At 25.0% G+C, this 15,286-nt stretch overlaps 5 protein-coding genes and 1 non-coding gene across 6 annotated transcripts; 5 read left to right on the top strand and 1 right to left on the bottom strand.

Moving 5' to 3' along the window:
* Positions 1–633: 633 nt before the first annotated feature.
* PCHAS_1243300 (conserved protein, unknown function) lies at positions 634–2,268 on the top strand (the record flags this gene model as incomplete). The annotated part of the gene is made up of 1 exon (XM_729857.2): positions 634–2,268. The coding sequence occupies one exon, from the start codon at positions 634–636 to the stop codon at positions 2,266–2,268; it is 1,635 nt and encodes a 544-aa protein (XP_734950.2).
* Positions 2,269–3,088: 820 nt separating this feature from the next.
* Positions 3,089–4,815, top strand: PCHAS_1243200 (eukaryotic translation initiation factor 3 subunit E, putative; the record flags this gene model as incomplete). Its single annotated transcript, XM_739687.2, has 2 exons — positions 3,089–3,211; positions 3,355–4,815. 2 exons carry the CDS (start codon positions 3,089–3,091, stop codon positions 4,813–4,815), a joined length of 1,584 nt encoding a protein of 527 aa, XP_744780.2.
* Positions 4,816–6,684: 1,869 nt separating this feature from the next.
* PCHAS_1243100 (AP-1 complex subunit beta, putative) lies at positions 6,685–10,235 on the top strand (the record flags this gene model as incomplete). The annotated part of the gene is made up of 8 exons (XM_016799018.1): positions 6,685–8,842; positions 8,937–9,018; positions 9,139–9,200; positions 9,289–9,359; positions 9,442–9,576; positions 9,703–9,810; positions 9,937–10,053; positions 10,176–10,235. The coding sequence occupies 8 exons, from the start codon at positions 6,685–6,687 to the stop codon at positions 10,233–10,235; spliced, it is 2,793 nt and encodes a 930-aa protein (XP_016654368.1).
* Positions 10,236–11,228: 993 nt separating this feature from the next.
* On the top strand, positions 11,229–11,603 carry PCHAS_1243000 (proteasome maturation factor UMP1, putative; the record flags this gene model as incomplete). Its single annotated transcript, XM_738664.2, has 1 exon — positions 11,229–11,603. The coding sequence occupies one exon, from the start codon at positions 11,229–11,231 to the stop codon at positions 11,601–11,603; it is 375 nt and encodes a 124-aa protein (XP_743757.2).
* Positions 11,604–11,978: 375 nt separating this feature from the next.
* On the bottom strand, positions 11,979–13,880 carry PCHAS_1242900 (ATP-dependent RNA helicase DDX41, putative; the record flags this gene model as incomplete). The annotated part of the gene is made up of 1 exon (XM_738663.1): positions 11,979–13,880. The coding sequence occupies one exon, from the start codon at positions 13,878–13,880 to the stop codon at positions 11,979–11,981; it is 1,902 nt and encodes a 633-aa protein (XP_743756.1).
* Positions 13,881–14,376: 496 nt separating this feature from the next.
* PCHAS_1242840 lies at positions 14,377–14,459 on the top strand. Its single transcript has one exon. It is a non-coding gene; the product is annotated as a tRNA-Leu (tRNA).
* The last annotated feature ends 827 nt before the right edge of the window (positions 14,460–15,286 follow it).

Genomic DNA, 15,286 nt, shown 5'->3' with positions numbered 1-15,286 from the left:
TTCTTCCACTATATATGACGCTTTAAAAATGTCTATTTTAAAAAAACATATATATATTCCTTATTTTTCTTTCAAAATTTGAGTCTACATTTTTTTAATTTTAACATTTCCCTTAATTATTTAATATCAATGTTACATGCACAGTTCATACGAATAATACTAGCTTAATATAGCTACCTATTTTTAAATAAAAAAAATGAAGATTTTAGCTAGATTTTTTTTTTAATACATTATTGTATATAGGAGAAAATGGAGTCATTGCTCGTCAGAAATATGCATTTATAAGTTAACACACATAAATATGTATCAATATATATTTTTTTTCCAGCTCACTCCAAACAAATGTAAATAAAAACAATTAATGATACGTTAATTAATTTTTCAACTAGCCAACATTTTATTTTTATTGCTGTTCATACGAAATCAACCATTTTGTGTGTATTTCTCACACAGCATAATTAGTTAAGCCCCAATTTCAATGTTCAAAAATTGTCTAGCAAATATCATTATTTCCCCTCTCTCTATATGAACAAATTATAATGTAAATATTAATAATACCTAATTATTTTCCTTGTCAATTTATAATGGTCTATAAATTTTTTTAAATTTTAAAATAAAAAAAAACGAAAAAAGATGAACGAAGAAAATGAGAGCTATGAAAATGTTGTTCCTTTTCCTTGTCAAAATGAAATATCCGCCATATATAAAAAGGACAGTTATATGAAACACTGTCTTGTGAAAAACCATATCGAACCAATAGCCTTAGATCAAGAAGTTCATTTTTTAAACAAAAAAGAAGAGGTAACATTTAAGCTAACAGAAATATTAAAATCATTAGAAAGTCCAAAAGAAGAAAAAGAAATAGATGATGTTGTTTTACCCGAATATGCTGAACATAAGCAAACGGAGCAACCTGAAAATAACGAACAAAAATCATACAAAACAAATTGTGGTGTATATCTACATGAAGTAAATATAATCGATAAAACATCTTATAATTCTATTATTGATAAAGATAATAAATATGGAAATATAAATACAAATCAAATAAGTATAAAAGGTGATATGTATGTTAAAAATATTATACATTTTCAAGACTGTTCTCAATACAATTTTTTATATAAAGTATATAAAATAGAATGGTTTATTGGTCTAGATATAAACGATAATAAAATACATGAAATTTTACCACAATCTCAAGGGATGTGTTTTCAAATACCATTTGAATCGTTAGGGAAATATATATTTTGTAAAGCATATAGAAGAGTGTATAAAAATACGGTATATCAAAAAGAAGGAAAAAACACAATTTTTGATCCTCATACATATAGTAACAAACCAATCAAATTTAAAACACGCCCAGAGTATGTTGAAATATGCTCAATAACATCTAAAGGCCCAGTTTTACTATCTATAGATAGTTCATTTAAAATTTTAAAACACTTATGTAATAAATATTTTCATATAAAAGTTATTTTAGAAGACCCACTAAATAATTTAGAGAATTTATCTTCTTATTCATCCTCAGATGATGCAACAAGTACAACCAATTCAGAAACATCCGACATAAATCAAGTTCAATCTTTTGTAACTACTATGCATATCGATTTTGAGCAAATAAAGTTTTATAATCCTAATTTTTCTATTATACCCATAAAAAAGGGTGAAATAAAATATGACCAAAATAATAGGAATAGTCATAAGAAGATAGACAATAGAGAAGGGGATTTACTCCCCTCAAAACAGTTTAGCAATACTAGTAATGAGCCAAATAAATCTCCGAAAAAAAACAGCCAAAAAATAAATAAAGCCATACAATGTGACAATAAAGAGAATTCCAAAAAGGAAAAGAAATTATCCCAAGAAAAAATTAATAATAATGATAATGAAAATAGAATGGGAGCCCATACTGAATTGATCTTTAATTTGTATGAGGTCGAGTTTAGACTATCTAATAAAGACAATTCTATAATTCTGATAATTGAAAATAATTTAAAAGCTGAATTACATTCTATTAAATACAAAATGATGATTATCAAACCAGTAGATAAAACTATTTCGACTAATGATTTATGGACAATTTTATTATCTTTTAAATCTGTTTATCCATATAAATCAATATTTAAAAAGTATTCAAAAGCCATTTTTAAAAATACAAATATTTCCTTTGTACAAAATATGTTAAATAATTATTTAATAAAATCACAATTCCCAAATGTACATGAAACATTACCCATTCAAAAAATCGGCACAATCTTTAATCAATAATCAATAGTTATAAATTATATAGATCCATACGTATGCTTATGTTATATATAAAAATTAAAAAATTAAATTAAAAAATAATAAACGATAGCTATATTATTAGCAAAATTTTGTGATATATTTTAATAAGTATATATTTTTTTTTTTTGAAAAAAAACGAAATTTTCCCTCACCTCGCATGCATATACAAATTGGCCCGCTAATATAGCATAGTCATTATTTGACGTTATTAATTATGTACATATGCAATATTTTCATGCCTACAATTTTTATAGTTTTTTCACACTACCCCCTTTGTTCTTGCCTTAATTTTTATTTAATATAAATTATAGTACATATTTTATATATATATCAAAAATATAAAAATATCAAAAAATTCGATTTTTTTTTTTCCACACTTTGTAACAAAATATTATATGGAAAAGAATTTATGAACAAAGAAAAATGTATATACACTATTTTCGTCCCTTTTTATAAATAATATTATTTAAAAAAATATTTTAAGAAAATATATAGTTACACTATATATATATATGGATACAAGTATAATTTTCTAATATTTTCCTTTATATACATATTTGAGGGACATTATAAAATTCCTAAAAAAAATTGCATACGCTCTACATATATAAAATTGAAAATAATCTTAAAACAAAATTATTCTGAATTACAAACAAGCTTTTATATATCATATAATTTTTTTTTTCTTAAACTATACAACTTTGATGTTATTGAAGAAATAGAAAATAAACTTTTTTTTGTAAGAATTATTTTTTATTTTACAAATTTATAATAATAAAAAAAAAAAATAAAATATCTTAAAATGGATGGAATGGAAAATTCTATGCCTACTCAAAATGACCAAGCAAATTTTATTGGAAAAGTTTGCGCCTACTTGGATCCCCACATGACGCAAATCATTTTCGCCTGGCTCAGTGAAAACAAAGTAAGTATAAAATGATAAGAGGAATGCCCTACTACCTACTTATGCTACATTCATAAAAACATTTGTATATCCCCTTGTGTTAGTTTATTGAATTGCATACGATGAGTATACTAATATAATTCCCACCCCATTTTTCGATACAGGTTTTGAAGCAAGATGAGCTAGATAAGCAACTAGCACTAATCAATGAAGGGTGCGAAAAAGAAATAGTTAGTATTGAAAATGAATTCACAAATGGAAACAGGGGAGTCATATCAAATTGCTTAGATAGTTTAGAAATCGAAATTGAAGAATTTCAAGAAGCAATGAATGAATACAAAAATGATCAATTAAATAAAATTGGAGGCTCAGTTGAAAAGAAAAGTATAATGGCTTTACGAGAATGGTGTAATACATATTTAATAGATAAAAATAAAACATATAAATTTTCAGATAATATAGATGATAAAATATTAAAATTAAGTAGATATTATTATCAAAAAAAAGACTATCAAAAAAGTAAACAACATTTATTATTATATATATTAAATATATCTGAAATAATAATTAATATATCTGAATCACCAAAAATGCGAACATGCTATTGGGGTATTATTAGTAATATTATAAATAGTTTTTTTCTAAATATAAATAATGATGAATATTTATTTACTGTTAATGATGATAATAAAACAATTGTAAAAGAAGAAATAATAAATGAAATAAATGTATGTGTAGAAACTATTGTAAAATTAAGCCAATTATTAAATAAAGAAAAAGTAACAAAGCATGAAATTATTTTACAAAGAAGTTGGTTAATACATTGGGCACTTATTTTAATTTTTCATTTTTTTATGCATGTAATGTATGTAAAAAATATATATCCAAAAAATAATACCTTCTCAATTTTACAAGATTGGTTTATTGATGAAAAGAATTTATCAATCCTTAATTTAATATGCCCACATATAATCAGATATTATTGTGTATATGCAATATTTTACCGAAATAGGAAAGATCATTTTGAACTTATATTAAATACATTAAATTTATTAAAATCGAAATATACGGATTCATTTACTTCTTTACTAATCTCAATCTTTACGGATTATAATTTTAATTTAGCACAAAAATGTATATCAGAAATTGGAAATATATGTCAAAATGATGTTTTTTTATTTAAATTAAAACCATATATAGAAGAACAAAGCAGATTTATTATGTTTGAAACTTATTGTCGTATACATAAATCTATTAATATCGATATGCTAGCTAATCAAGTTAATTTACAAAGAGATGAAGCTGAAAAATGGATTGTTAATCTTATTAGAAATGCAAAATTAGATGCTAAAATTGATAGTGAAAAAAATTGTATAGAAATTTCGACTACCTTACCAAACCTATATCAACAAGTTATTGATAAAACACAAAATCTAACTATGAGATCCAATTTTTTAGTTCAAATGTTAAACAGATCATCATCCGATGAACATTTCCAAAAATATATTAAATTTAAAAACAAAAATGAAAAAAATAAAAATAAACGAAACAAACAATACAATAATAATTCGATGTATGGAAATGCTGGAAAAGATAATGCAAAAATGGTTGCTGCAAATATTTAACTCGACCCAAACGACCCTCTACATTTTTTGAAAAACCAGCACCAATCGTAAAGCCATAAAAAGATATGCATCCATTTCTATGCAAAGAATGAGAAAGATGAGAAGATACTACCGCCAATGCAAACTGGGGGTCGCTCCCCCCCTCTCTATAATTCATATATATATACGATATAAACATTTCTGACAATTTTCAAAATTTTTCAAAATTTTTCAACATTTTCAACAGTTCCAACAATTGAGTCATGATTGGTGTGCTTTTCTTTGTTGCATATATGCCTTTGTAAATATTTAATTCATTTTTCATTTTATATTTTCATTTTTATTTTCCTTTTTATTTCCCCTTTTTTTAATTATCACACACATTGTTGCATGCGCATAATATTATCGTCAAAAAAAAAAAAAAAATTTTAAAATAAACTATTACAATTCAATAAAAAAGTATAAATTATAAAAAGGGCCACTGATTGTATATCAGTTCTTTTCTCCTTTTCTCATCGTTTTTATAAACCCGTTGGTTAATTTTTTTCACATATTCATAGGAACATTTATAAATTATACTAGCTAATTCGTTGTTGCACACAAAAGTTGGTTTCAACACATTTAATGCTTATATGCTTGTGAAAATTTATGCATATTTTTACTAACAGACATATGTAAGTCCATCCATATTGTAGTGGCATAGACTTACCTACATTTAAAAATGTTTATTCCAAATTTGGTGAAGAGACAATTATTATTTTTTTTTTTAGTTCAATATTTTCCTACTCCTTTATATTCAAATAATATAATGTTGCCCTACAAATTTTCATACATTTTTAGGTATAAAAATTTTATCCCCCTAATTAGCCAATTTTACAAACTATATAGACATATTTAAAAAGTATTAATTTTTATAAAAAAAAGGATTTCAAAATAAATAAAAAATATCATTAAAATTTTCATTTATTTTTTTTTATATTTTTATATTTTTTTTTCCAAAATATTATGTACAAAATATGAAAAAAAAAATAATAACCAAAATGGCTGGCGCGATATGTATTTTTTTTTAAGTAGGTTGGTAAAAATATTATCTTCATAATACTAAACCCTTTTTGTACGTATACATAAACTTTTAGAGTTTGTTTTAATTTTTTTTCAATAACTTTACAAGTTTATTTGGAAATATTTTATACATTATTATTTTTTATATTTTTATAATTATTTATTCATCCAGTTATTCATTTATTTTATGATACAAAATTAAACAAAAATAGCTAAATAGCCATAATTAGAAATAAAAAAAAAACATAAATTTAGAGAAAAAACGCTAGCAAAAAAAAAACATTAATATACATTCAAATGTACAATTTTTATCAAATATATGATTTACATAAAATTGTTTAAGATACATATGTTTATAAATCCACATAAATAAACAATAAAAAAATATACATACGTATATACATTATATTGTAATAGAGTGATAATTTTCTGTACAGTGGCAAAATACTATAATAGTTACCATAATAAATACATTTTCTAAAACAAATAATCAATCAGTATTATATATTTATTTCAACACCCAACCTCCTTAACCTTCTCAGTTTGCTTTGGGCCGCCACCCTCAAGTACTCTGATTTGTGTCGAACAAAAATGGAAGAATGAAGGGGGCAACAAGAACCAATCAAAATAAAAAAAAAAAAACAAAAATAGCATACCAAATTTATCATAGTATATAAGTACATTCACCATACTTTCAAACACAACCACAATATTATTTCATATATGCATGCTTAGTATCATCATAAGCTGCTTCACCACTTTGCACCTATTCACATTTCCAAACCTTTTCATATTTACTAACACAATCTCTAATTAATTTTTCATAAAATGTCGGATTTAAGATATTTCCAAACCACCAAAAAAGGAGAAATCCATGAGCTCAAAGAAGAGCTTCATTCAAGTCACAAGGAAAAAAAGAAAGAAGCTATAAAAAAAATAATTGCTGCAATGACAGTAGGTAAAGATGTATCGATGCTTTTTTCTGATGTTGTAAATTGTATGCAAACATCAAATATTGAATTAAAAAAATTAGTATATCTATACGTAATAAATTATGCTAAGGTCCAACCCGAACTAGCCATCCTAGCAGTTAATACTTTTAGAAAAGATTCTTCAGATCCTAACCCTTTAATAAGAGCATTAGCAATTAGAACTATGGGATGTATAAGATTAGAACAAATCACAGAATATTTAATAGAGCCTTTAAGAAGATGTTTAAAAGATGAAGATCCATATGTTAGAAAAACAGCCGTTATATGTATTGCAAAACTTTATGATATATCACCAAAATTAGTCGAAGAAGAAGGATTTATAGATACATTACTAAACATATTGGATGACAATAATGCAATGGTAGTAGCCAATGCAATTATTTCTTTAACTGATATTTGTGAAAATTCAAATAAAAGTATATTAAAAGATATTATAAATAAAGATGAAAATAATGTTAATAAATTATTAAATGCTATTAATGAATGTGTTGAATGGGGTCAAGTTTTTATTTTAGATGCATTAGTTTTATATGAACCCAAAAGCAGTAAAGATGCAGAAAGAGTTCTAGAAAGAATATTACCTAGATTATCCCATGCAAATTCAGCAGTTGTTTTATCATCAATCAAAGTTATATTAACACTATTAGATAAAATTAATGATAAAGAATTTATTAAGAATGTTCATAAAAAGTTAAGTCCATCTTTAGTTACTTTATTATCTTCCGAACCAGAAATACAATATATTGCATTAAGAAATATTAATTTAATAACTCAAAAGTTTCCTCATATGCTTTCAGATAAAATTAATATGTTTTTTTGTAAATATAATGAACCAGCTTATGTTAAAATGGAAAAATTAGATATTATAATCCGATTAGTTACAGATAAAAATGTTGATTTAGTTTTATATGAACTTAAAGAATATTCAACAGAAGTAGATGTAGAATTTGTTAAAAAAAGCGTAAGAGCAATAGGAAATTGTGCAATCAAATTACCACAATCTAGTGAAAAATGTATAAATATACTTCTCGACCTTATCGACACTAAAATTAGTTATGTAACACAAGAATGTGTTGTTGTTATTAAAGATATATTTAGAAAATATCCAAACAAATATGAAAGTATTATAACTATATTATGTGAAAATTTAGAATTACTCGAAGAATCAAATGCAAAAGCATCACTTATATGGATCATTGGAGAATATGTTGAACGAATAGATAATGCTCATGAATTAATAGAATTATTTTTAGAAAATTTTGTTGATGAACCATATAATGTTCAATTACAAATATTAACATCTAGTGTTAAATTATTTTTAAAATCATCAAAAAATACAAAGGATATAATTACTAAAGTTTTAAAACTATCAACAGAAGAAAGTGATAATCCAGATTTAAGAGATCGAGCATATATATATTGGAGATTATTATCTAAAGATGTTGAAGCAGCAAAAAAAATTGTACTTACGGAAAAGCCACCAATACATGAAGATAATGTTATTACAGATACTAAATTATTAAATAAACTTATTAAAAATATTTCTATGCTTTCATCAATATATCACAAATTACCTGAAACTTTTATTGTTAAACGAGATAATAATGACAACGATACTAATTCTCTTTATGATGAAAATGATGAAACAAATGATGATAATTTTAATATATCAAAAATTAAAAAAAAAATGGAAAAACAAAAATATGATACTAGTTCAAGTCCTAATAGAAAATCAAATCATTCTGGATCATCTAGTGCATCCTATAATAATTCATCCGATTCAGATGATTATAAAGATGATACTTATGACAATAAAAAAAATATTGATTTAATAGAACTTAATGAAGATGGAAATGTTAATAATAATGCCGATGATTCGAAACAAAAAAAATCACATCCTCCAGTTAAACTAACACAAGTTTTGACTACTGAAGATGCTGGTCTCAAAGGCCAACGTGGACTTTCCATAATGGCTTCCATAAATCGCGTAGATGGTATATGCCTCTTCTTATTTTTAAAATTTTAAAGTACTAGCTCCCCTTTTTACTTCCTTCCTTACTTACTCTGTATTTACTTACCCTTTCTTAGGCAAGATATACTTAAAGATTGCTGTAACAAACCAGACACCAAACCCGCTCATCGTTTCTGGAGTTCAAATAAACAAAAATTCGTAAGCCAATAAAATTGTGAAATGTGCAAATCGAAGATGCATACGTCGTTAGTTTCTACCAATGATGTTATGCCATTTATATTAATTTCCTTTCCCATTTCCTTTCTGAATTGTTTGCAGATTTGGCTTGTCGTCGCCTAACCCGATTGACAATCAGAACATTTTCATGGGGGAGACAAAAGGTAATTACATGGCCGATATGAAAGCGGTTTTGCATTTTATGTAGATACACCTTATTAATGTGTTTCGTTTTGTTCTTGCCTTTTTCAGAAATCCTCGTCACACTAGCCCCTAACATGCTGAACTCCAACACACCTCCCACCTACCCATTGCTTTTACAAGTAATGAAAAAAACAGTTAAAACTGCAAACATTTTAAGGATATAATTTATTATAAATATATTTTTTTATCAACCTTTTTTAGGTTGCTATAAGAACCAATCTTGACATATTTTACTTCAATGTCCCATATGATATTTTCATCGTTTTTGTTGAAAATTTTAATATGGAAAAAGACATTTTCAAGAAAAAATGGAAACTTATTGAAGATTCGAAAGAGGTACATATATGCATTCATAACTTATTATTGTTTTCATTCCCTTTTATGCACTTCACACAGTTCATACATTATTTAATGATAACATAACACATGTATGCAATTTTTTATTCTGACTATGTAATGCAGAGCATTTTGATGGCCACAAGTCCCATCGTAATAACATCAGACATATTGATCAAGAGAATGAAAATTTTCAATATTAATTTAATAGCTCGAAGAGCATCAAATAATATGGTAAAGCAAAATAGTTTCAACGTACTTTCAGAATATGACCTACATTCTTATTTCATAAAATGCTATTCCACTTCTTTGCAAGCATAACATTATTTACAAACTTTATTTCATTTCATTTATTTACAGGAGATGTACTACTTTGCATGCTTAACAACAAACAATTTAGTCATACTGAGCGAAGTAATAATTCAGGAGGAGAAACGAGCCGTTAAATTATGCGTTCGAACAGATTCAATATCAGTCGTAAGTGCAAATACAAAGGAAACATTCATATTGTTGTAATGGATTGCCAGCAAATGCCTTCCCCATTTCCACTACTTACTACTTCATTACTTCACTGCTTTACATTTTTTATATTTTTTTAGATCCCCCTCTACAAGATGTTATTTATTAAAGCCTTTTCCCTTACAGTATCACACTCTTAAATTTTTTTGTTTTTTTTTGAGAATGAAAGGTTAACAGGTGTGTGCATATAAAAAATATGATGACCTGATATTATAATGGAATTACTTTACCCACCGAACAATATATAACCATTTTAATACATTGATATAAGTACATACTTTTATGCATTATCATTTTTTCCAGTATATATTAATTCTAAAGAATATATACTTTTTCTTTATTTTTATGGAATTATAAATATATAATTTATTTTTTTTTTCAATATTATCTGATATTTTATATATTTTTTAAAAACCCATAGACATATTATTCACTTATACCGTATAAAATAAAAATATTTTTTGTTTTCATAATAAATGCAAGCTATAGTCCCTTAAAGGGAAGAAACAATCAAAAAAAGTAAAAAAATAATAATGCCATAGCAATGGCACAACAAATTAAAAAATAATTATAACACCATTTCTGTTTGTTCTTTTAGTGTTTATAAAGTATATGGCAAGCCCAGTGTGTTATATGGAGGCCTATAAAAAAGTTGACTATACATATTTATGCTCCCTAAAAAATAATATAAATATGGCTTTCTTTTTATTTGGGAAAAACTATAAGTAGTGTAATTAGGCTTACATATATATGCTATTAAAAATGTTTTTTAATTTTTTAAGGGGAATAGAACATACATATACAGTTTTGTTGGTTGAAAAAAAAAAATAAATAAAATACGGCACAGTGTTATACACATAAATATTTGCCTTAGTAATTTCATGAATATTTTTTGTTCCTTATTGGGTATATAAACAGGAGTAACGTTATAATTAAAAAAAAAAAACACATTTAAAAAAAAAATAAAAATAATTTTATTGATTAGTTAGTATTAGTACATATTTTAAATAGGAGAAAAAAAATAATAAAATTACTTTTATTATATTTAGCCTATAACTGGTATGTTTACTAATTAATGATTATACCATAGCATAATATAATTTCACATTTTCATAATTTTTAATTATATTAAAATGGAAAACAGCCACTTAGATAAACTCAATTTTGATTTTCAAATAAAGGATGTTACTAATATTAGGGATATAAACTTACAAGGAAAGGAAGATAATATTGAAACTTTTCATGATAAAATATTATATAATGAAGAAAAAAATTATTTAAAAAGGACGGGACTAATATATGGTACACAAGAAGTTTTTAAAAATGTTATGGATAGAGAAATCGTAGCTATGTCAAGAAGGTTACCAGGAATAAAAAGTAGTTTATTATCTCTTGATGTTATGAGGAATACCATTGATAAAATTGAAACATATGAATATATGGAAAAATTAAATAACGAACCTGATGAGCCTATCTCAGAACTTATAGAAAGAAAAATGAACTTATGAGAAACGAACAAATGCAAGTGCATATAAAGAATCGTCTATTCACTTTCCTTATATAGGTACCCATTCCAGGGGTAATGCATCATATCCATTTTGCACATATTTTTTTCTAATTTTTTTTCCTAATTTTTTTTCATAATTTTTTTATGCTGCACCCACTTTCTCGACGTTTTCGACGTTTTCCCGCGTGTTGCATTGAACACTCTAACATTGTAGAACATATTTTTATTTCATAATTTTACAATTTTCAAAGTTTTAATACTTTTAAAAAAAGTTTATAAAGTGTAAATAACACGGAATAATAGTTGCACAAAAAAAAATGATAAAATTGTCATACTAGCAAAATGACAAATAAAACAAATAAACGAATATACTTCTTTACCAATCCCCAGTATATGCATTCATATTATTAAATTTGTTGTTTCCTGATAGTATATCCTTTTGTCTAGATGTTTTTTGTTTAGTAGCTTGTGTTTCTAATTTAGAACATTGGGTTATTCTATGTCCTAATCCACCACAATAGGAACATCCTTTGACACCTCCAATTTCTTTTAAATTTATTCCCTTACTATCAAGCATTTCTAAGAAAGGTGGAATTTTTTGTTTAGCCTCAATTAATAATGCTTTTAAATCTAATAGTATAGCTTCTTCTTGATTTTTATTTATAAATGTAGTAGCTATTCCTGTTTTTCCACATCTACCTGTTCTACCAATTCTATGTACATAATTTTCAATATCTTTAGGCATATCATAATTTATGACATGTTCAATAGATGGAAAATCTAATCCCTTAGATGCAACATCTGTTCCAACTAAAACATCTTTTTCACCGTTCCTAAATAAATTAATAGCTTCTAATCTTTCTGTTTGCCCTAAACTACCATGTATAGCTATAGCATTTACCCCCTTTAATAATAAATATTCATGTACATCATCAACATCTTTTTTATTTTCACAAAAAATTAAAACAGGTGGTCCTGTTTTTTGTAAAACTTGTAATAAATAGGATAATTTAAATTCTTCTTTAACATATTCTACTTCTTGTATAACATCTAAATTCGCAGCACCTGCTCGTCCCACATTTATTATTATTGGATTAACCAAAGTTGATTTTGCAAACTCTTGAATTTTTTTAGGCATAGTTGCGCTAAATAATAATGTTTGTCTTTGATTTGAAAAATTATCTAATGTATTTCTAATTTCTTCTTCAAATCCTAAATCAATTAATCTATCTGCTTCATCAAAACATAAATATCGACACTGTTCTAACGTCATCCTTTTTTTATTTAGCATATCATTTAATCTACCGGGTGTTGCTACTAACATATGTACACCCTTTTTAATTTCTTTCCCTTGTTCATATGTACTAACACCGCCAATCACACATAACGATTTTAACATAGGAAAATTATCTTTATGTAAATATTCACAAAAGTAATTTATTATATTATGTGTTTGTGATGCTAATTCCCTTGAAGGACATATAATTAAACCCAATGGTCCTTCACCTTCTTCTATTGGGCATCTTAATTCAGCTTCTAAACAGGTCATAATTAATGGCAAAACAAAAACTATAGTTTTTCCACTCCCTGTAAAAGCTATTCCTATAATATCTCGACCTATTAATATAGATGGTAATCCTTGCATTTGTATTTGTGTTGGTTTATTTATTTTTTTTTTTTTCAACCCTTTTAATATTGCTTTAGGAAATTTCATATCTTTAAAATTTTTTATAGGAGGTGGAACATCATTACCACTAACATCAATGTAAAATACTTTTCGTATTTTATCCACATATTCCTTAGACATTTTTTTATATTTACTAGGCAATGTCCATATTGTTTTAAAGCTATCTTTATATACTATTCCTTTCGCTCTTTCTTTTACAGATTGTAAGGGAGCATTTAATGCTTTTGATATTTGAGCTAATATATGTTCTTCCTTTTTACGAATTTCATCTATTTCATCAACTTCTGTATTTTTTTCTTTTTCTTTTCTTATCTTATAATATGTTTCAAGTAAAGTTTTATTCATATCAATTTTCATTTGTCCATTATCTTGCTCTTCTTTATCACCACCTTTATTATTTTTTCCATTTTCACTTATTTCATCATCATCGTGTTTTCTTTTCTTTTCCTTTCCTTGTTCATTGTCTTCATTTAAAAAACTATTAACTAATTGATTCATAAATTTTTTTTTCCTTACATTTATTGGTTCATATACAAAGTCACTTCCACTATCATCTTCTTCACCGGTCCCTTCTTCATTTATCCTATCCATTTTGTTCTATATCCTTATAACAACTATTATTATTATTATTTTATTATTTTATTTTTTTATAAGGGGACGCATTTTATTCAAATACCATTTTAGTAGCTAGCTTTTTTCATGCTACTTTATAAAAAAATGTACTTATAAAAGGCTAGCTACTAAAATGGCTATATAGTAATAAAAATAAAATTACCCCAAATTAATGAACTTACATAATTTTTATATGCTATTTAAAAAAAAAAACATATAATATGAAATTCCTTACTAAAAATTAATATATGGGGATTTTTTTTGAAATAAATATCAAAACATTATATATTTTTTTTTAAATATATGTTTGAAATGTTTAAACCTTAAAGACTATGGTATGTAGAAAATTTTCAAAGCCTTTTCATAAAGCTATATTGTACCTATAAAATATGAATATATGTAAGGTATCGTATTTTATTGTTTATTTATATTTTTTATAAAAAATTAAAATAATAGCATATTAACATTATTGTAAGCACGGGTGCCCGAGTGGTTAAGGGGGTGGACTTAAGATCCTCTGGTCACTAGACCGCGTGGGTTCGAACCCCACCTCGTGCAATCTTATTAAAATTATGCTTTATTTTATTTAACATATCCAACTAATTATATATAATTAACGTCTTTTTTTTAATAAAAAATATTATTATATTCGAAATATTATAACGCTTTAAATGTAGTATTTTATTTATTTTTATAACAATCTTCTATATTTTATAAAGCATTATATTTTTTGGATATTTTATTATTTTCAAGCTAGCCATTTTACAAGCTAACCATTTTACAAGCATTATACTAAATAAATATTGGCTCAACTACGATATATATTTATTAAAAATATGCATATATATAATATAAACTTTTTTTCACCTTTTTAAGTACTTGCTTGTTGAAAATACAATCGATTGTGGACTTCAAATCCGTTGGTATAATCGCTACATATTTGTAGGAAGGAAAGACTTTTATTTTTATAAGATAGCGATAAAAAATATATATTGTTACTTTGGCTAGTTCATAATGTTGTAATTTTCTTATTACAATAAAAAGGGTATTAAATAAGTTGTATTATATTTATAAAAACAGCGAAAGTATGCAAATTCAAATTATATTAATATAAAAAATGTATTTATTTATTGCTTCAACTTTTAAAAAATAATAAAATGTATTTACAATTTTACTTTTATATAATAAATAAAATAAAATAAAAATATAAAGTATTATTTGTGTCCTAAATTATAAAAATATGATCATGTAATAATATTATGTATAATACCGCATCACATGTGTATACATAGCAATCCCCGTAAATTGCCATAAAATATTAACTAACTTGATAAAGTATATAATTTTTTTTAATAATCGTATATAAGAAAAAAATAAATTATTAT

The sequence above is a fragment of the Plasmodium chabaudi genome (assembly GCF_900002335.3).
Source record: "Plasmodium chabaudi chabaudi strain AS genome assembly, chromosome: 12".
Classification (NCBI taxonomy): domain Eukaryota; phylum Apicomplexa; class Aconoidasida; order Haemosporida; family Plasmodiidae; genus Plasmodium; species Plasmodium chabaudi.
Note: the sequence above shows the minus strand (reverse complement) of the source record. Positions and strands in the feature narration are given on the sequence as shown.